Raw genomic sequence first — 23,039 nt, forward strand, 5'->3', positions numbered from 1 at the left:
GTGCAACAAGTTTGCAATCTCTCGAGCAGTCGGAATGCTCTCTAAGCCACTGAACGGCACCTGATCCAGAATCGGAATCCCAATAAGATGAGAATACTCCTCCAAGGTAGGCAACAACTGGAAGTCCGGGAAAGAGAAGCAATGATATAGAGGATCATAGAACTGCGCCAACGTACTCATCAGTCCCTCATCAACCTGAGTAGTCAACAGAGGCAGAAGGTTCCCATACCGAGCCTTGAAACCCAAAGGATCTAATACATAAGATGTCACATTCCTTAACTCTTTCAGATCGGGTTGTCTGAAGCTGTACTTCTTTGTATGCCTTTTTGGTCTTTCCATGTCTGAAAATTTTGCAAATAAACCCTTTTAAGTTCCTTGAAAATTTTCTGATTTTTCTGAGGACATGAATGCAGATGAATGCATGAATGCATGAATGCATGAATGCAACAATCACACTCAAGGATCAAGCAAATCACACCAAACAAAGGTCATGGGAAAGCTCATTGTATCCCTAATATCAATCATCCATTTTGGTGGATTATGGTTTTCACCTTATCAACACCCAAGTTCCATTGATATTAACGGTACATGAACCGGCTCGAACATCCTTAATATCAATCATCCGTTTTGGTGGATTTAGGATTTACACCTGATCAACACCCAGGTTCCATTGATATTAAGGTTATCTGAACGACTCAACCATGAATCACGAGTTTGCTGAGAGTCACGAGCATGGAGTCTCGGTTAAGAACCACCCAAAGGGAGTGTACTAGGGTTTAAACCTGCCAGACATGTTCTACCAGAGGTTCCCATAATCATCGTCCCATCTTTCGGATATTATCGGAGGAACGAATACTCGTATTCCAAAAATATTCTCAAGAGAGACTCTTATGAGTGTAGTATCGCGTAACAATCGCATCAGAACTGACTTCTGAACGACCTCCGCACTACATCCTAAAAATAGGCCAAGATGGGCTTGGTAAACTAAGGTCCTTGGCTTCTAAGGCACATGATTGAAAGCATAATGCCTAACCACAAATGACTTGTGTGACATTATTAATCCAACATGACCTCCACCAAGTGAATGGACTCGCAAGTCAACTGGCTAAGGAATACTCCACACCAGTCAACAAGACTATGCCATTCTCCTATCCTAGAGTGCACTCGAGTTCGGGTATAGAACTCATCTCACAGAGATCACCAAAGCAAACAGCAATTGTATATCAAGCAATTCAGAGATTACAATCAATACAGTTATCCCAAATTGTACAAAATATGTCAAATAACAGATAACAAATATCATACAACAAGGGTGAAAAGTAGGCAATACCACCAAGGAAAATCCCCAGCAGAGTCGCCACTTTTCTGTAGCGGTGTATTCGTCACTTTATGATTTATTGACTAAATCAAAAGCAAAGCATACAAAGAATCGAGTCGCCACCGCACTTTTATTTATCCTAAGGAATGGCTAAAAAGCGAACAAAAGCCTAAGAAGTTTTACACATAGAAAACTAATAAAAAGATCAGAGAATCTGGGTAAGGGGTAAATTACGCAATGGGAAGGTGTTAGGCACCCAAAACGTCCTAGGTACTCCTAGGGAGCCCTTTTCACAATTGTTGTATGAAATGTTATTTGTTATGAAATATTTATGGTGCAAACATGAATGGGATGATGAGAAAAGAATATACAATTTTTATTGTTTTTGTGTTTGAACGGATGAACCCGTTGCCTACGTACCTTCCATGAAAGGTAAGGATCAAAACGCCGTAGTTCGGCTAAAAGATTTCCAAAAGTTAGTGAATTCATTTTAAAACAAAATCCCTAAGGTCTTTCGTTATCCACGGGAGAAAACTCAACCTTATACAAACAACAAGTCCACCATGTGAGAAAAGCTTCGACGTACTAGAGGGGTTAACCCCGTTTTCAGTACGGAAGTCTTACAGTTCGATCACTAAGGACAAAAGGTGAGATTAACATCAACCAACTAGGATAAATCAAACCTATGGCTAATGTATGAAAACATATCAAGAATGGACAAAGCCACAAAACAATTGAATGGGTGAAGTTAATTGATTATTGTCGCACCTCGAAAAAATGGGGATACGACTTCAAAGCGAAGCGCGATCGCACGCTCGCAATGATGGACTGAACAGGGTCGCCACCGAATTTTATTTATTCCTAAGAAGGAAAGGGGAAATATCGATAAAACCCAAGACAAAAGAAAGGATAAGATATGGTCATCGCAACCAATATCAGGGTTCGGGAGTCGATTACGCAAGGGGAAGGTATTAGCACCCCTCACGTCCGTTGTACTCAACGGGAACCATTAGGTTAGTTGTGTGCGTTTGTGTTAGTTGAAATATTAGGCTTTTCGAATTATTAGTTGGGAAAGAAAGAAAGGATGAGAAGAGAATGTTTTTGGATTTTTGACGAAGGACTAAACCTAAGTTTTTTATTAGTGGGCCTGACAAGATTTACAAATCCTGCTCCTACGTATCTCAAAAGAGAAATCAAGGCTTACGTAGTTCTGGGTAGAAAAATGTTTTGTTTGTTGGTCGATTTTAGCGAAAGCTACTTTGTGTCAAATCGACGAAAACATTGTTGGACTACCCAAAACAGGTGGAGAAACATTGCCTTGCATTGTTTTGAAACAAAGTACCTTTCGTTTGTGAAAAGGTTTAAGAGATCAATCGCACGGCGGCGAGAAAAAGAAATTGATTGGTTTGGTGTATTTTGAGTGATGGCGAGAACTTGGATGAGCGAGATATACATCTCGAATCCTAGTCTCAGGAGTGCACGGCATACGCCATGTTCCATTTCCATCTTTATTGAAAAAGTATTAAGTTAGGAATTAGGTATTTTGAAGTTTGAAAGACGAGTACTTATGACCTACAAGCTCTTACAGCTTGGGTCTAATACTCGGGACTACGTCTGGACATTCCACCCAGGCAGTCTGTTTCTTTCCAATATTGTTAAGAAAATGATCTGAATATTTACGAATGTTTTGGAGGGAAGACGAATATTTATGGCTTGCAAGCTCTTACAGCTTGAGCCTAATATTCGGGATTACGACTGGATATTCCCTCCAGGTAATCTTTTTCTTCCAACTTTATTAAGAAGAGGTTTTGAATCTTGGAGTGTGAAAGAGAAGACGAATATTTATGGCTTGCAAGCTCTTACAGCTTGAGCCTAATATTCGGGATTACGACTGGACATTCCATCCAGGTAATCTTTTTCTTCACGTTTTATTTAGAAAACGATTTGAATATTAAATTAAAACAATTAAAGTACCGAGGTTTGAAATTATTGAAAGTTTAGTTGATGTTGCTTAAGAGGTCATTGTAAGAAGGCCCAAGAGTAAGCCATGTGAGGTTGATGGCGATGCTTAAAAGCAATTGACTTACAAGGGTATGGAAATGGGCTCGACGTTGAATCGAGAATTAAGTGATATTTATCATTATTACTCTTTTTAATGTTTTTTTTTATCAATGAAATTGAGATGATTTATCATGATTGAAACATATCTCACACATAAAAATAAATAATTCACATAAATCCCAAAGAAAGAATAATCACCTAAGTTATGTTAAAAATAAAATTATAAAAATGAATAAATAATAGAAACATGTTAGTTAAGTAGTAAGACCATATAATCAAATGTGAGGATTAAAGAAATATGAGAAAATCAAATATGTTGAAAAACCAAAACCACACACATGGGTGTCGAACACAGGACCAAAGAGGAGCTGAGCTACCTCCACTTCCACCAGGCCATGACTAACTTACTGTTAGACTTGCAGTGGCCCAAATATATAAACAATGTAATAAATAAATAAATAGAAAAAAATAATAAACGAATAACAAAATGCCAGCATGGGCCGAGCATTTGGGCCAGAGGAGAACCCAACGGTCTTTGAACCGGGGAGATTCGGATCACACCAAAACCTGCTCCAAATTGGCCCACAATGACGTGGTGGGAACCGACCCAGCCCTAGCCACGTGGTTGTTGGGCAGTGGGACTAGGTGACGAACAGTCACAAATAGTGACCAACAGTCAGCTGCTCATGGGGAAACGGCAAAAAGAACATCAAATATACGTTGGGTATAGCAAACACCGCTAGCACTGTTTCCCAAACCAACCGGACCGTTAATGATAATATTAACAATTACTCAAAATAAAACCAAAGGCAAAACAAAAGCCAGAGTAACGGTGGTGTTCGTCTCTTTATAAAAAATCCACCTTCCCTCAAACAACTTCTTTCATTTTTTGAAAAGCACAAATGGTGACGAAGGTAACACCGGCAATGGAGTTTAATCTAGCAACATCCAACTATGGTAAACAAAACAACAAGCATAAAGGGAAGGTAATAACCTGTGAAACCGCGAATGCGACAACGGTTTGGTCGCGCTTCGAACTGCTTCCACTACCCTTCGTGTTCCGGAATGGTGGCTTCAGGTAATGGCAATTGCGATTGCAACTCTCCGATTTCCTTCTCTCTTTTCTCGTTTTTTCTTGTGAACCGTCGGCCGCCCCTCTTCTCTAGGGTTTTTGTGAATAGTGGATGCGCCTCTCTAGGGTTTATGTGAATAGTAACCCCTTTTATATATGACCTCTCTGATGTGTTCCCTGTGGTGTAGTGGAGCGCTGTCCGTACGGAGGATGCTGGAGGTTTTTGTCTTCACTCCAGTTGGTGGTCCCTCTCGTCTGCTTTTCTGTACCGTTGGTAGTGACCAGGAGCTAAGGCACCTATCCATGTAGTGGAGCGTGAGTTCTGAAATTGTCTGCTCAAGCTTGGTGGTCCCCCCTCAACTCTCATCCTATTTTTTACCACAGGTAAATCACTGCTGTGAAACCACTTGAGTATACATTTTTGAATTAATGGCACATGGTCGTGTTAATCTCATCTGCTGCTGATACTTGCAGGACATACATCACGCCGGGTTGAATTTCAGCTGAGGTTTGCAAGAGACATGATTTGTTCGTGGATTAAGTTGGTGTCGGTGTGAGGTCGCATAACTATTTTGACACGGTTTTGGTGGGTTATCGCAGGATCATGGACCCTAAGCTGGAGCAAACTAATTTGGATGGTAATTCAAAGATTACATCATTCGGAATTGAATGATTAGAGATGCCCGAAGCAGAGAGTGGGGTTGGGCTGGGGGACACCGCCTGTGAACTTGCAGGACAAATGAAGGTAAGTGTGGTGTTTCTTGGGCCTGAAGCTCACTACCGTCAAATTGAACTTGCTGAGTCCCTAACATGGTAGACATTAAATTCAAACCATAGTTTTGAGCACCTTGAACAGCCAGAATCGGATGGCCCTCAGGAGTTAACAATACCTCCTTCTTTGGTTGCTCAATCTTTGAATCATTATCAGTTATAGAAATGCCTTCTGAAGCCAGTGTCGTTTTAACTAGATAAGATGAAGAATGTGCATAATCAACATGACCTCCATGTTCAGTCAATGGCGCACTTTGGTTGTGTTCAGTACGATTCATCATGACATCATTGATTGGCCGAAGAGATTGCATATAGCCATTGGAGCTGCACAAGATTTATGTTACCTGTATAACGATTGCTCGCCTCCTATTGTTCACCGAGACGTGAAAGCAAGTAACATTCTTTTGGATTCACAATTCAACACTAAAGTTGCTGATTTTGGTCTCGCCAAGATACTGATCAAACCAGAAGAACTTGCCACCATGTCAGCTGTGGCTGGCACATTTGGATATATTGCTCCAGGTAAAAAAACAGTTTCAAATTCCCGTTTTCTCATAAAATTTGACTATCTTAAGTTATTAGATCTCAATGTTTATTTTGTGCATGAATTGCAGAATATGCTCAATCAATTAGAGTTAACGAGAAGATAGATGTTTACAGCTTTGGAGCAGTTCTATTGGAACTGACAACTGGAAAAGAAGTTAATCCTGGATACGAATACTTGTCGCTTGCAGAATAGGTGTGACGCCATATTCAGATAGGAACCGATATAGAAGAGCTTCTGGACAAAGATGCTGTGAAACCAAGTAACACAACATCTTCAAATTCAGGATTATGTGCACTTCAACACTTCCAGCTAGTAGACCATCAACGAAGGAAGTCTTGAAGATGTTGATCGGTTGCAGAGATCCGCAAGCCAATGCAGGGACGATCGTTGGTATCTATGATGATGCTCCACTTCTTAAGAATTCAAAATGGGAAAAGCAGGTGGAATATTCAGAATATCAGTTAAGAAGTTTGCATTTGAGGCATCTGTATTAACTTTACTATGTGCAAACTTCAACAGGTACAGGAGGAATGGCTGCAATTGATTTGCCAAAGAATTCTTCATAAAGAGATGTTTGGAGCTTGTTCAGTTCGGATGCCTTGCTCGAATGCAAGAGTCCCTGACTGAACTGCGTGATATTGAATGAGATTCCTGATACTCGCATGTGATGAATGGATGCAGTAACAAGTCTGATGCAGAAGATGTTAAATCCGGTTCCTTGTGAAGGTATTTCAGGTTTTTTGCACTAGAGCTTTTGACCGAATTCGACACGGTATTGACCTCAATTTTTTTGATTATTTTACAACCCTTCTTGTCCCATTGTTCGTCTTCATGTACTTATCTCCTGTTGTAACCATAACTTGGACTTTCAAATGCTTTCCAAACTCTTTACACACTTGAGATGTTTGACAAGCCAACTCACGGGACCAAAATAACAACTTGAATGATATTATCATCCTGATCAATTTTTTTCAATGCAGGAATGCAAAATGCAGCTGTTATTATGCAGGATTATGGATGATGGAACTGCAAAAATGGATTGCATCTGTTGCCTCTTCAAGTGTCAGGCTTTTAGTGTTTCCTGCACCTAGATATTCCACTGTAACCGTTGATTCTTCAAATCCATGGGACTCGGGTGTATTGAGCTCTGAAACAGAAGCAGCGTGACAATCATAGGAAAGATTTCGAGCAGAAAGTTCGATGTTGTAAATGAATTTTCCAGAATTCTCCATTTTCTTTCCTGTATGCTTTCTCTCTGATACTTGTTTATCTCGGCTTCTACTGGGTATGCTAGAGGTTTCAAGTTGTTGCATGCGGCAAGTGCGGCATTGATTTTTTCAGTCGTCTTAATATCTTTTGTATGCCTTCTTCTGCACGACACCAACATCCTGCAATGCCGGCTCTAATACTTCAAATAGTAAATCAATATCCTTCACATCTAATCCAGGCAACAACGAAATTGCGAAATCATGAAGCCGTGCCTTGAGAACTGGTTGAGACACGTCATTTGATGCACTGTCAATCTGCATAGATCTTTCTGAATCGTCTACCTTTGAGGATATCTCTCGTGCCTTCAAATTTCTGTTGCAACCTTGCTTTGTGTAATTAGAAACTATAAACTAGTTCATGTTATTCTATGAATATCAACTTCTTCTTTTACTTTAATACGTAAATGTTTCTCTAGAACTTTGAAACTCTCAGCTGTGTCCGAAGGATAGTTGCAAAACGAAGGGTAGATAGAAAAAAACTCCTTTGTAAAATGTTTTATACTTGTACCAACAAAATTCTGTTTTAGAATTGGGAAAAAGCCATATGTTTGCAACAGATAAATCTTCAGCTTCCAAATTCGATTGTATAAGGGATAACAATGTTTCAGGTCCTATTACGGCAAGAGCTGATCCAAGGCACACATGAAGTTGTTTCCTAAAGGGTCACTTCCTAAGTTGTGAAACATAGCTGAAACAAACATCAAATACTCTATCCCAGGCAACAACATAGTGATAAATCAAGTAAGCACTCAACAATTGCACACATTCTCCCAATAATGGTTGGTCATGCGATCCTTGATTCATCCAAAGTTATCTGACACACACCTTGTTTAATCAATGTCCCATTCATGCAATAATTGATCACGCTCTTGAGTGCATCAGCATCAAGTAAGCGGGCATCAAAAGTTATTCCATCCTCAGGCATCACAATCGATGAGGTAGAAAGAGTCGGTAACGGGCCTAGCACTTCAAGTAGCACTTCAGGAAAAACTTCTTGAACATGAATGAAGTAATCGAGACATGAACGAGTAGGCCAAAATTCTCGAATATGCATGAAAATTTTCTCAATGTGAATGAAGAAACATGAATGCAAATTTTGAATGCGAAAAAAAATAAAAATATGAACTGGTAAACATGAACATGAATGAAGGATATGAAGGTGAATGAAGAAATAATGCAAACGAGTGATCAATGGAGAAAAAAATTTCAGGGCCAAAATCGGGGTATGACAGTTGCCCCTATTTAAACATCCTCCACCAGAGGAAAGTGAAATAGCATTTTTCATCGGATCACAGTGGGGGATGGTTAAATACCATGGAGACCCAGATTTTGAACCTGAAAAATGAAAATGCTATGATATGATATGCATGGATGCAGGACTCTTTATTTTTTTGAATTTATCTTGTTAGGGATACAGTGAATCCGTAACAGGAGACGCTACTGGACAACCCCATCTGTGGGGAATACTGATGATCCGCAGGGAGACAGACAAATGGGGTAAAACCAAACTCGCTGGGGATAACAATCCTGTTGGAGAATCAAACACACACTAGAGAGTATTCAAAGTAAAATTCGATGAACGACACTTAGAATACAAGAGACTTCGGCAGTAAGTTCACACATGACTTACTAAACCCGAATAAGAAAAATTTCTACAACAGGTTCACACATGACCTGACAACATTGGAACAAACGGTTCAGCAACAGGTTCATACATGACCTGACAATACTGGAATAATCAAAGAAAAAGATTCCTCAAAATAGGTTCAGACATGACCTAGTAACACAGGAATAAAAGCTCAACAGCAGGTTCATACATGACCTGACAATGCTGGGGAATACCAAGAACGGTTCTGACAGCAAGCTCAAACATGACTTGACAACAAACAGAAAAATCAAAAGAGTGTGTCAACAAGTTCATACATGACCTGACAACACTGAAATAAACATAGAGAAAGATACTTCAAAACAGGTTCATACATGACCTGGTAATACTGGAATGAAAGCTCAACAGCAATGGGTTCATACATGACCTGACAATGCTGGAGAATATCAAGAATTTCTGACAATAGGTTCAGACATGACCTAACAAACTCAGAAAAATTCAAAAAGAGTATATCAATAGGTTCATACATGACCTGATGACAAACTTGAATACTTCGAGAAAACTTCCAGAACAAGTTCATACATGACTTGCCGACACTGGAATAAAAGGTTCAGCCATAGGTTCATACATGACCTGGTAAAACTGGAATAAAGGCTCAACAGCAACTGGTTCATACATGACCTAACAATGCTGGAACATTTTGAGAAAATTTCCACAACAAGTTCATACATGACTTGACAACATTGGAAAGATTCTTCAAAAACAGGTTCAGACATGACCTGGGAATATTGGAATAAAGCTCAACAGCAACAGGTTCATACATGACCTAACAATGCTGGAACATCCAAAGAATTTTCAACAGCAGGTTCATACATGACCTGTCAACACTTGATTATTCAAAGAATTTTTAACATGCCGGTTCATACATGACCTGACGACGCTTGGAAAAAAAACGAAGGGAGTTTTACCAATAGGTTCATACATGACCTGAGAACATTGGAAAACATACAAAGCAAGTTTCATCAATAGGTTCATACATGACCTGACATCACTTGGGAAAAAACAAAGGGAGTTTTACCAATAGGTTCATACATGACCTGAGAATATTGGAAAACATACAAAGGAACATCATTGGAGCTTTCTAACACGAAGAACCTCCAAGCTTCTGGAAATTTTTCAAGATAATAAGTCATACATGACTTTCATGGAACCATCAGGAAAGACAGGGTAATTAAACTTTCTGTACGTGCCAACAACAATTGGACTTTGAAAATGACTGCGAAAACCGGGTGTTGATTTAAAGGCACCAAAGACAAACCAGAATTAGAGGTCAAAGGATGTAGGATCAACAACAAGACCTAGGTCAATGCAAAATGAGCACGAAGTACATTTCGGCTATGCATGATTTGGATTTTGCTTATATGCATGATGTATGAATGATCATGAAATGCAAATGCTGACAATATACAGACTGAACATTAGGGAAAGCTTTATGGAGGTACTGAATCTTCAACACCAATAACTCAACCAAATGAGTGAGTAAATGCATCAAAGGAGGATTTATCAAGCTGAACAGCTACAACTGGCCCAATAATCCTTCTAGAGAATGATCGATTTGTGCTCTCTGGAGATAGATATTGATCATCCAAAGGGAGTCTTGCAACTTGAGACTTGCGGGGAAAGACGGAAGATTTCCTTTTAATATTTCCACATGTCAAAGCAAAATTGTGTTTCTCAATATGTTGAAAAAATCTTTTTTTTGAGTTCAAAATTTCATTATTAACAAATAAATGACATTTTGCATAACAAAGAAAATCAGAGAAAAACAGCAAATGATAGAATTTGATAGGTAAACTTGTATTTATTCAAGAATGGTAGCACGCAAATGATGTAGCTCCATGGAATGTTACAAATTTGAAAATGGCAATAGGGAAAGGTTTACATTGAATCACAATGACTACTACTATCCCTAATAATAATGACTCCATGAGACCTCGCTTCTGAAGGGAGTAACTAGATTGATCTTCCATTTTTAGCTCTTCTGTGTTGATCAGTGACGAACCAATGCAGTCTATGCCTTTTGTCCCTAATTTTTGCCTGGATCGCCCTTTCAGGTTTTCAATCCACCGGGACGCTCCTTTTTGCCTAAGTCGCCCTTTCAGGTTTTCGACTTAGCGAGCTACCATTTTTTTTTATCCCTAACTTTTGCCTGGACCGCCCTTTCGGGTTTTCAGTCCACCGGGATTTGTCAGGCATAATATCTTTTGACTGCATCAGAGTTCACAGAGTGACTGAGCTCTTCGCCATCCATAGTTGTGAGAAATAGAGCACCTCCAGAGTATGCTCTCTTTACAACGTATGGGCCTTCATAGTTGGGAGTCCACTTCCCACGTGAATCTTTGTGTACTGGCAAGATCTTCTTGAGCACGAGATCTCCTTCCTTGAACTCTCGAGGACGGACCTTTTTGTCAAATGCTTTCTTGATTCGTTGCTGGTACAATTGTCCATGGCACAGAGCGGTCATACGCTTCTCATCAATGAGGTTAAGTTGATCATAGTTGTTTTGGATCCATTCAGCTTCGTCCAACTTGGCTTCCATCAATATTCTCGTTGAAGGTATCTTTACTTCGACTGGGAGAACTGCGTCCATCCCATACACTAAGGAGAATGGGGTTGCCCCTGTTGAAGTGCGGACTGAGGTCCGGTATCCATGCAAAGCAAAGGGGAGCATCTCGTGCCAATCCTTATAAGTCTTCACCCTCTTTTGCAGGATCTTCTTGATATTTTTATTGGCAGCTTCAACAACACCGTTCATATTTGGACGGTATGGAGAAGAATTATGGTGGTCAATCTTGAAACTCTCACATAATTTTGTCATTGTCTTATTGTTCAAGTTTGAACCGTTGTCGGTGATGATCTTGCTAGGGATTCCATAGCGGCAGATAATCTCCTTCTTGATAAAGCGAGCAACCACATGTCTCGTCACATTGGTATAGGAAACGGCCTCTACCCATTTAGTAAAGTAATCGATGGCAACCAGGATGAAGCGGTGACCATTGGAAGCCTTAGGCTCTATAGCACCAATCATGTCGATGCCCCACATTGAGAAAGGCCAAGGTGATGTTAAAACATTCAACAGTGTTGGTGGTACATGCACTTTATCAGCATAAATTTGGCATTTATGACATTTTCTTGCATAGCTGAAACAATCAGACTCCATGGTCAACCAGTAATAGCCAGCTCTCAAAATCTTCTTGGCCATGGCATGTCCATTAGCATGGGTTCCAAAGGATCCTTCATGAATCTCCTTGATCAACATGTCTGCTTCATGTCTATCCACGCATCTGAGCAGAACCATGTCATGGTTTCTCTTGTAAAGCACATCATTGCTCAAAAAGAATTTGGATGATAACCTCCTCAGAGTTTTCTTATCCAACAATGTAGCATCTTCTGGATACTCTTGACTTAAAAGATATCGCTTGATGTCATGAAACCATGGTTTACCATCAGTCTCTTCTTCAATCAGCTGATAGTAGGCAGGCTCATCTCTTCGTTCGATTCGAATAAGCAGAGCTTCATTATGGAATCTGACTTGGTACATTGATGCTAATGTTGCCAAAGCGTCAGCCACTTGATTTTCTACCCTTGGGATGTGATGGAAAGTGATATCGTCGAAGTATTCTATCATCTTCACAACATGAGCGCGATACGGGATCAGCTTCGCATCGCGAGTTTCCCATTCTCCTTTGACTTGGTAGATCACTAAGGCTGAATCTCCATACACCTCAAGGATCTTGATTCAGAGATCAATTGCGGCTTCAAGACCAAGGATACAAGCTTCATATTCAGCGACATTATTTGTACAATCAAAGCACAACCTTGTTGTGAAAGGGGTAAAACCACCATTAGGATTCATCAAAACAGCTCCCACACCATGACCACTGTAATTGGAGGAACCATCGAACGCGAGCTTCCACCGAGATCCTGGTTTTGGTCCTTCATCCGGGCCTGGGATCTCACAATCCTTTATCACCATTATATCCTCATCGGGGAAATCAAACTTCAATGGCTGATAGTCTTCAACTGGTTGGTGAGCAAGATATTCTGCTAACACACTTCCCTTGATTGCCTTTTGGGTTACGTACTGGATGTCGTATTCTGACAAAAGCATTTGCCAACGGGCGAGTCTTCCAGTCAATGCCGGTTTCTCAAAGATATACTTTATTGGATCCATTTTTGAGATCAACAAAGTAGTATGGCAAATCATGTACTGCCTCAAACGACGAGCGGCCCATGCTAGCGCACAACAAGTTTTCTCCAAAAGTGAATATCGACTTTCACAATCGGTAAACTTTTTACTCAGATAGTAAACAACATGTTCTTTGCGACCAGTTTCGTCATGTTGCCCAAGCACTTATCCCATTGATCCTTCAAGCACATTCATATACATGATTAATGGTTTTCCCGGGACAGGTGGAATTAAAATAGGAGGCTCTTGCAAGTATTGACGAATCTTCTCAAAAGCATTTTGACAATCAGAATTCCATTCAACAGCTTGATCTTTTCGAAGCAATTTGAAGATAGTCTCACACGTGGCCGTCATGTGTGAGATAAACCTTGAGATGTAATTCAAACGTCCAAGGAAACCTCTGACCTCTCGCTCGGTGCGTGGAGCGGGCATTTCTTGTATAGCTCGGACCTTGTCAGGGTCCACCTCAATTCCTCGTTGACTAACGATGAAACCAAGCAACTTCCCTGAACGGACCCCAAATGTGCATTTTGCAGGGTTTAATCGTAATCTAAACTTTCTGAGGCGTTCAAACAGCTTCTTCAGATGGTTCATATGATCTTCTTCATTCTGAGATTTAGCGATCATGTCGTCAACATAGACCTTTATCTCCTTGTGCATCATATCATGGAAGAGGGTGACCATAGCTCTTTGGTAAGTTGCCCCAGCATTTTTGAGACCGAAAGGCATTACCTTGTAGCAAAAAGTCCCCCAAGGGGTGATAAAAGTGGTCTTCTCCATGTCATCTAGAGCCATCTTGATTTGATTGTATCCCGAAAAACCGTCCATAAAGGAGAAGACAACAAATCTTGCAGTGTTATCTACCAGAGTATCAATGTGTGGTAGAGGGAAATCGTCCTTTGGACTAGCTCTGTTCAGATCCCTATAGTCAACACACATCCTCACCTTGCCATCCTTTTTAGGCACAGGTACAATGTTAGCTACCCATTGTGGGTACTTCGCCACTGCGAGAAAACCAGCGTCAAATTGTCGTTTGACTTCTTCACGAATCTTTAGAGCCATATCTGGTCTTGTTCTTCGGAGTTTTTGTTTTACTGGCGGGCAATCTGGCTGAAGCGGGAGCTTGTGCTCAACCATGTCGATGTCTAGACCTGGCATATCCTGGTATGACCATGCAAATACATCCACATATTCTTGTAGCAGCTTAACTAATCTCTCCTTGATGCTTGCTTCAAGTGTGGTACCGATTTTGACTTCTTTCTTCTCTTCCTCTGTGCCAAGGTTGATTGTTTCCACCGGTTCTTCATGTGGCTGAAGGGCTTTAGACTCGTGCTCGAGCAGCCTTGCCAATTCGTCGGGGATGTAACAATCTTCTTCACCCTCTTCTTCCGCTTGGTAGATAGGGGAGTCAAAGCTATGAGAGGTAGTAAAGTCATTGGACTCAACGGGGTTATCGTTTATTCTGCATGTTCGAATGATTGATTCTTTTTAGAAAAGTAAAAATAAAAGATGTATAAATGAAAAGTTTTTTGTTTTTGAAAAGATTGCCATCTTCTTATGAGAAAACCTAGTAAATGAAAAAAGAATTTAACAAAATGTCTTTCATTCATTGATAATGATTATTTGAAAATGAAAAGAGGCCCTACAACATGATCCATTTAGCCTTGGGCAGAGCTAAGGATTTGAAAGGAAAATACAACAATTATTACTTTGACAAAGGAAAAATTTCGGGGATCTCAACCGCATTCCAGTTGTTCAAAGCTGTCTCACACCGATAAACCAAACATGGCTCATCTTCATTCGCGGTGCTATCTTCAATTGCATTGACTTGATCTCCATGGATGAATCCTGTGCTGAGGAATACTTCCTGGATGCTTCGGGTGTTGTCCTTTGTAGGGACGCGGGCTCCTTTCGCAGCGGAAGGCACATATCCCAGACCAAAGCGATCATGCTTCTCACGAATATCGATAAGCTGACCCCAACCTTCAGGGTTTCCTCCTTCAATACTAGACTTTACGCTTTTCAGAGACGCGAAGGATGAACAAGCTTTCCCAACAGGGTCCTTCATTTCCACAAAAGTGGCATTGGCTATTTCAAGAGCTTGGAAAGAAGTTTCCAAAGCGTCCTCATCAGCCTCAATGTATCTGAAGGATGAAAGGTGACTGACCACAAAGTCCTCCTCTCCAGAAATGATGATTAATTGATTATCCACTACAAACTTCATTTTCTGATGCAAGGTGGAGGTAACTTCCCCTGCAGCATGAATCCAGGGACGCCCCAATAAGCAGCTATATGCTGGATTGATATCCATGACTTGGAAATTAATTGGGAATACATGAGGGCCAATCAATATGGGCAATTCAACCTCTCCAATCACTGTTCTCCTGGAACCATCAAAAGCTTTCACTACCAAGGCACTAGGCTTCATAGCTGGTCCTTGATAAGATAATTTGGCGAGTGTTCTCTTTGGCATAACATTCAGCGAAGATCCAGTATCAACCAACACTCTCGCCAAAGCATCATCTTTGCATTTCACCGAGATATGGAGAGCACGATTGTGATTTTGTCCATCCTCAGGTAATTCTTCTCCACTGAAGCTCAAAGTATTGCAGGCTGTGATATTTGCAACTACTCCATCAAATTGGTCTACTGTTATGCTTTGTGTCACATGAGCTTGAGCAAGCACCTTCAACAAAGCTTCCCTATGGGCTTGGGAGCTCAATAACAGAGACAAAATAGAGATCTTAGATGGTGTTTGATGCAGTTGATCCACCACTTTGTAGTCACTTCTCTTGATTAACTTCAAGAATTCAACAGCATCTTCGGATTGGACCACTTCGGGTTCTTTAGTGGGAGCTGCGACTGTTGATTCCTTGGTCGGCCCTTGAGGAGTCACGTTGAAATCGGGCGTATAGATTCGACCACTGCGGGTCATTCTGCTCATTCCTGCAATATTGGTGACGTCTTCACTTACAGCTTTTGTCACTTCAGCGTCTGAACTTCCATCAGCTACCTTGTCTACAGCGGTAATCTTATATTTCCAAGGTACAGCCTTGGTACTCTCGTAGGGAAAAGGCGCGGGCATACATATCTCGACAGGCGACGACTTACTGTTCACCGGGACCACTCCACCACTATAATATGGGATTTCAACTGGTTCAGGTAAATTGAAACAAGGTTCAATTACCAACACGTCTTCGTTCTTTGCAACACTGGAGACTTGAAGCACTCCTTTATCCATCAGATCTTGAATGTTGTCTCGTACCACCTGACATCCCTTTGGGTGTGTGGCACACTCTTCACAGTTGTCATGATCAATATTAACCAGGCCAGCTTCCACCAATCGGGCATGGAATGCCACCAAAGGAGTCTTTACATCCTCCACCTTCTCAACCGTAACACCAACAGAAGCGTCTTCAATGGCGTTGACTTCAGGATTTCCATGGGGAGGAAGGGGATTGTTCTTCACATTCGGTCCCATGTCCTTAAAAGACAAGATCTTGCTCTCAATTAGCTCACGAACCCTATGCTTCAGAGCGTAGCAGCCCTCTAGGTCATGCCCGGGGGCACCTTCATGAAAAGGGCAGTGTGCATTAGGGTTGTACCATGGAGGAAGACGGTCAGGTGGAGGTCCCAAAGGTTTGGGAACCACCAACCCCTTTTGCAATAGGGAAGGATACAACTCAGCGTAGGACATTAGGATTGGATTGAAGGTCACCCTCTCCCCTTGTCTCCTATTTTGGTTCTGAGCATTCTGCCTCGGCGCTTGCGCTCTCGGTGATTGATAAACAGGAGCTGCTGGTGTTTGTTGATAAGCTGGAGGAGCCGCAGCACGTTGTTGAACTGGAGCTGGTTGATAAGCTGGATGCGCTTGATAAACCTGAGCAGGCTGTTGATTGAACGCATGCGTCACAGCAGCTACGTATGGTTGCGGAGCATACTGGATGGGATACATGGGTTGCTGATAGGGAACTGGTTGTTGAACATATTGCTGAGGTGGGTACTGTTGTGGTCTCCTTCTTGGAGGAGCTCTTCCCTGACCAACAGTCACAGCATTTGTTTCCCCTTCCTTCTTTCTAGGAAACCCTCCAGAGAACTTCTTTGGATTAGCATTTGAAGTTCCAGCTACAGCCGCCAGTTTTCCATTCCTTACACCATATTCAACACGAGCTCCTATAGCAACAAGCTCGGAGAATCCCAAAGAAGCACTTCCAACCATCTTCTCGTAGAACTGGGGTAGGACCGTGTCGATAAACAGTTCGGCCAATTCTTTCTCAGCAAGAGGTGGTTCAACCTGAGAAGCCAGTTCCCTCCATCTTTGAGCGTACTCTTTAAAGGACTCCTTATCGTGCTGAAACATGCTCTGCAACTGTCTTCTGTCAGGCGCCATGTCCATGTTGTATTTATAGTGCTTTATGAACACGTCTGACAGGTCTTGGAAACACCTGATCTTGTTCTGATCCAGACTTAAATACCACTTGGAAGGAGCCCCACTCAAACTATCCTGAAAACAGTGAATCATCAGCTTGTCGTCCTCCACGTGTGCAGCCATTTTGCGGTAATACATGATGAGATGGCTTTTTGGACAAGTATGCCCCTTGTATTTGTCGAAGTCTGGAGTTTTGAATTTGGCTGGAATCACCAAACCGGATACAAGACACATTTCTTTGGCAGCAGATCCAAACACGTGGTCTCCTTCTAGATCTCGGAACTTCTTCTCAAGGAGCTGCATGTTCTCCTTTACCTCCCTGAAGTCCTCAAACCTTACTTCGTCACCAGCAACAGTTGAGTCAACAGTCTGATACATGTGGTTTTGATCTTCATAATGAGGAACATGCCTAGCATAGGCGGTTGGTGGAACTACAGTATGGATGACTGGACGTGCGTCGGTGTAAACTGGTAATGGCACAGCTTGTTGGACAGATTGCCCCATGTCGTGCACCACCTCCGCTCGGGGGACGAAGTCATAGGGTAGCCCATATGGGGGAAGGGTTGAGGGTAACGTCCTCTGAGGTGGGACTTCCACTGCTGGGCCCGTGGTCTCTGAAATCACGGTCGCTTGTGGAATCTCGAACCTGAAGGTTAAAGCTTGCAGCATCTCTCGCATCTGGGACATGCCTCCTTTGATTTCGTCTAGTTCAGCTCTAACTCGGGCGCTCTCTTGTTCTTGTTCAGCCATTCTCTGTCTTGCTCTGGCGCGAGTATTATACTGGTGTTGAAAATTCAGCATGAAACTGGTGGAAGAAAGGGCGGAGTGAGACTCTTTTTTTTTTAAAATGTATGAATGCATGTATGGATGCATTTGTTTGCAAAACTCTTAGTTATCTTTATTATTTGTTCAAGCAATGTTAGAATATAAGAATAACATGTAATAATTGAGAACTAAAATGACAACTTCCATTAATTAAAATCAGATTCGAATACAAAGAGATTTAACTTCAAGTACACATGATTCGAATACAAAAGGATTTAAACACCAACAATTCAAATTCAAGTACAAGTAAACTTAAGTTCTGTCTCAGCTCTTAAGATCGTAGCCAGATCTGTGGTGAGCTCATTCATCATCTTCTTGATAAACTTGACGAAGTTGAAAACTTGAGGAGGTGTGTTTTCTGGACACATACACCAATCCGCTTCCTGGAGTTTTTCTGGGAGTTCCAACATGTTGAGGTTAACAAACCTAGCCAAGTTGCGGAACTTGCCATTCCATTCAACATAGAGCTCTTGGAGTTCCTTGATGACCTTTTGATCTTCATCTAAGGTTGCTCTAGCTTCTCTGTACAACCTCTTCCAGTACACACAATCATTTTTTAGGAGTAAGTAGGCTGCATCACCTTCCTGGCTCTCCAAAACTGCAAACCTCCTAGTAGCTTCTTCCAACTGGTACCTGAGATGGTGACAGTTCCTTTCAGCTTCTTCCTTTTGGAGGATCTCGCGAGACAACTTTTCCTCGCATTTCTTCAGAGCGCACCTCAAGTCACGGATCTGTGCCTCAAAGTCAAGCTTAATTTCTTTTTTATCCATAAGAGATTTATCCAACAATCTCCCTAGCTCACAAATCCTATACTCAGCTTTTTTGAGCTCTTCCTTCCTGGTTCGGATCACTGATGTGGAACCCAATAGGATGTGATCAAGATCATCTTTCTGGTCTTCCAATAGCCTAGCTCTCTTGTTGCTATCCTCAAGTTCTTGGGCTTTTCCCTTACGTTCCTCTTTCAAATTCTGATTTTCCAAGATGACTCGGTTCATCTGAATTCGTAATTCGGCATTCTCCACTTCGAGCTCCTTAACCTTAGTAACGAGTTTCTCCATGTCCTCAAGGAGTATGGGCTCAGGCTCAGGAGTTTTAGGAAAAGCTGGAGCCTTTAAGATATATGGCAACTGGATTTTCTCAACTCTTTCTTTTACCCATTGCGTGTAAGGTTCTTTGGCAAGAATGTTTCTCTTTCCAAACTCTTTACCCTTTCTTACAATCTTTAACCAAGCCTTTCGTACTGCTCTTACATCAGGATTGCTTGCTTGGATGTCAGAGAGCACAAATGGCTGTAAGTCTTTTGCGTCAGGAGGACCATCCATGGGGTAACCGTGTTGTAATCGAGATAACATAGGGTTATAGTTGATGCAACCCTTGGTGCCCAACAACGGTACATTAGGAAATTCCCCACAGCTGACTATAATGTCTGGGGTTTCCCACTCTCGGATATACCATCTGATGGAACTTGCGGTGAGAGAAGCTAATTTCTGAGGAGACTTAAGTTCTTTTGCCACAAAAGGACCTTCTTCGGGCATGTGTTGCATGAACCAAGTGTAAAGCAACGGAGCACAACACAACAACACTCCACCCCTCTTTTCATGTCGAGCGTGAAGGGCGTAGTAAACATCAGCTAAGAGAAATGGTACTGGATTGCCAAAGAGAAAGACTTCTATGGCCACTTGATCCACAAATTTTTCAACATTTGGGAAGAGCACAATCCCATGGATCAATAAAGCCACCACAGCATAGAATGCATTCCAGTTTCCACTTTTCTTGAACTTTAGAGCTAAATCCTCCAAAAACATTGCGGCAAAACCTTTGCAACCCCCTTTTTCAGCCCAATTGTCTCGAACAGTCGGGACATTGATACTTAGGGCCGAAGCTATCTTCTTTGGGCCCATATCTTCTTCGAGCTTTGGGAACGGATTAAAATCTTTCAACTTGAGTCCCACGATCCTCTCAACTTCTTCCAAAGTAGGAGCTAGCTGGAAATCAGCGAATGTGAAACATCGCAGAGGTGGATCATAATATTGTGCCAGAGAGCCGATAATTCCATAGTCAACTTTCTTATTTAGAAGGCTCAAAATTTTCCCATAGCTTTTTCCAAACTCATCACGTCTGCTGAGAGACAAATCAGAGATCAAACCCTTCAGACTGTCCAACTTAGGTTCCTTGTACTTAAGCGTGAAAGTGTGTCTTATTGAAGTTGTCATTTTCAAGTCCTCAATTCCTGAAACAAATAAGAGACAACTAAGAGCTTGCTTTTTTATGATGTTGATGCAATGTATGAATGTAATGCATTTTTTTTGTATAGGTTCAATAGGCTTAAGGCACGGATAAGTCTGATTGCTTTGTATGGAACATGGTTCTCACCAGGTATGGTCTAAGATTTTTTGAAAAAGTTCCTAGAGTCATGGATCCATTAGACTGTTTGTTACCTGCGGCAACTTACTTGTCGGGCATCAACTCCATCTAAAGAATCTACTCTAAGTGAGGTTCTCGCATCGATCCAACGAGAAATACATCTCTGTTGGTTTCTGCGGGTACCGTGCCGGTGAATTCCTGGGTCAGCTATCCTGCTGATGGAACACCAAACAAACTGAGAACACTGTGGCGGTACCTGTTATGCAAGACATGCTAATGAATATGTAAATGCAATGACATATTTATCAATTCCAAAGGTATTCTACCCCCTTGATTCCAGTCTCTCAATAGATAAACGATGTAAAAAAAAAGACTAAATCGTTGATGAGATCCAAGAAAATTCCGACTAGAATCAAGTAGAAGATACAAACCCCACAGAAATGGATAAACATGTGTGAATGATTATGAATGCAAAATGATGTGATACAAAATGATGTGAATGCAGTGTAGTGGCATGGGAATCAGGATCGCTGTGTCTGCTTGAACATCTGTCACGTTGCACTGTCTGGAGAGAAATTAAGAGCACACCAAACAAAGGTCATGGGATGGATCATGTTATCCTTAATATCAACCACCCATTTTGGTGGATTATGGTTTACACCTTATCAACACCCAAGTTTCATTGATATTAAGGATACCTGATCGGATCAACCATGAATCAAGGGTTTGTTGCAAGTCACGAGCATGTAGTTTAGGTTAAGAACCACCCAAAAGGAGTGTACTAAGGTTTAAACCTGCCAAACATGTTCTACAAAAGGTTCCCATAGTCATAATCCCATCTTTCGGATATTATCGGAGGAACGACTACTCGTATTCCAAAAATATTCTCAAGAGAGACTCTTATGAGTGTAGTATCGCGTAACAATCGTATCAAATCTTACACTTGAACGACTTTCGCACTACGTCCTATGAATAGGACAAGATGGGTTTGGTAAACTAAGGTCCTCGGCTTCTAAGGTCTATATTGGAAAAAGTAATGTCTAACCACAACTTACTTGTGTGACATTATTGATCTCAACATGACCTCCACCAAGTGAATGGGCTTGCAAGTCAACTTGCTAAGGAATAACTCCACACAAGTCGACAAGACTATGCCATTCTCCTATCCTAAGTGCACTCAAGTTCGGGATAGAACTCATCTCATAAAGATCACCAAGCAGCCATAGCCAGCCAACAGATACAACAATGATATGTGCACAATGCAATAAGGTAAAGCAGGTAAATAAATAACTGTACAAAAGCATTAACACCCAATAAACAAACAAACTACAAAAGCTAGGAGGGACTCGCTTAGGGAAACCGGGTCCCCAGCAGAGTCGCCAACTGTCGCAACCTGAAAAATACAGTGTGCGAAAAAACAACCGGCGAAACAAAATGACAGAAGAGTCGCCACCGTGCGTTATTTATCCCAAAGGAGGGAAAGGAAACGCTCAGAGTAAACCTGAAAAGAGGAAAGGAAAAGACAAGGTCTCGCAACCAAATCTTGGATTCGGGAGCCGGTTATGCGGAGGGAAGGTATTAGCACCCCTACGCATCCGTACTACTCTACGGGATCCACTTTTGTAGTTCTTGTCTAAAGGGTGTGAGTTTATCTTGTGCTGTTTACTAAAAAAGGGGTTAAATGAAAATGACTCGCGCGGATGTCGCATCCACTGGATACGTATCTCATCTGAATATGAGAATCAGAGTCTTCGTAGCTCGGTTGACCTATGGGTTTGGGGTATGTGTGCTCGCTAAGACATCGCGTCTTATGCCTACGTATCTCATATGGAATGAGAATCAGAGCAAGCCATAGTTCGGCTAACTACGGGGTTAAGGATTATGTTTTGGGGGCGGACGACGTTACTACGCAATCTACCGGATGCTCGACCTTTGGAGACTTACTCATCTGTAGTAGAAGGAGTAAACATCTGTTTAGGAGAAGAAAAATCAATGAAGGGTTAGCGTTTGGGATACTCATGCAAAAAGGCAGTCCTTGACGAAGGAACCGCGCTACCTGCGGGGATACGAACACATACAAAACAAACATGTATAAAGTAAATGTGCCAACAAGGCAATCAGAATAAATCTCCCAAATGGTATCCCACAAGCAAAGTGGAATATCCAGCGAGCTATCCCTGCAAAAGTCATGTGAGCCTTCACAAAAACTCAACAAAAGGGTTAGAGAAACAAGATAAGGATTAGGAGAAAACATGCTATGACAAACGTAAGTCAGATTAGAGCAAAATAGTATGGTTTTTCATGGATAACAGTATGGTTTCAGAAACCTCCAACCCTGTGGCATACACTTCAGAAATTAAACGATTAAGCATTCAAGGCATATTTATACATTCATACATAATTATGAACCCGTGGGCAAAAACCTAATGAAATTCATCCATCATACCTCAAACATTTAGAGTATTCAACTTCAAAGCACAAAGGTAATGGGAATAAGGGCAAACCTGATTGGAGAGATCGGTTGAAATC

The 23,039-nt window shown here is 41.5% G+C and overlaps 2 protein-coding genes across 2 annotated transcripts; one reads left to right on the top strand and one right to left on the bottom strand.

Moving 5' to 3' along the window:
• The first annotated feature begins 5,446 nt into the window (after window positions 1–5,446).
• Window positions 5,447–5,961, top strand: LOC127130352 (LRR receptor-like serine/threonine-protein kinase FEI 2). Its single transcript, XM_051059377.1, has 2 exons — window positions 5,447–5,744; window positions 5,837–5,961. The coding sequence occupies exons 1-2, from the start codon at window positions 5,447–5,449 to the stop codon at window positions 5,959–5,961; spliced, it is 423 nt and encodes a 140-aa protein (XP_050915334.1).
• An 8,636-nt stretch (window positions 5,962–14,597) lies between these two features.
• On the bottom strand, window positions 14,598–18,071 carry LOC127130353 (uncharacterized). The gene is made up of 3 exons (XM_051059378.1): window positions 15,284–18,071; window positions 15,060–15,145; window positions 14,598–14,954 (listed from the first exon to the last, which is right to left on the bottom strand). Exons 1-3 carry the CDS (start codon window positions 18,069–18,071, stop codon window positions 14,598–14,600), a joined length of 3,231 nt encoding a protein of 1,076 aa, XP_050915335.1.
• Between the last annotated feature and the right edge of the window lie 4,968 nt (window positions 18,072–23,039).

The sequence above is a fragment of the Lathyrus oleraceus genome, chromosome 3, assembly GCF_024323335.1.
Source record: "Lathyrus oleraceus cultivar Zhongwan6 chromosome 3, CAAS_Psat_ZW6_1.0, whole genome shotgun sequence".
In the NCBI taxonomy this organism is placed as follows: Eukaryota; Viridiplantae; Streptophyta; class Magnoliopsida; order Fabales; family Fabaceae; genus Lathyrus; species Lathyrus oleraceus.

Coding starts and splice junctions, on each gene's coding strand:
- LOC127130352 (XM_051059377.1), top strand. CDS start 5,447: ATGACCTCCATGTTCAGTCAATGGCGCACTTTGGTTGTGTTCAGTACG. Junction 5,745..5,836: donor ATTTGGATATATTGCTCCAG/GTAAAAAAACAG, acceptor CATGAATTGCAG/AATATGCTCAATCAATTAGA.
- LOC127130353 (XM_051059378.1), bottom strand. CDS start 18,071: ATGGCTGAACAAGAACAAGAGAGCGCCCGAGTTAGAGCTGAACTAGAC. Junction 15,146..15,283: donor GGTAGTGAAAGCTTTTGATG/GTTCCAGGAGAA, acceptor TTCATGCTGCAG/GGGAAGTTACCTCCACCTTG. Junction 14,955..15,059: donor CTGGAGAGGAGGACTTTGTG/GTCAGTCACCTT, acceptor GTGGAAATGAAG/GACCCTGTTGGGAAAGCTTG.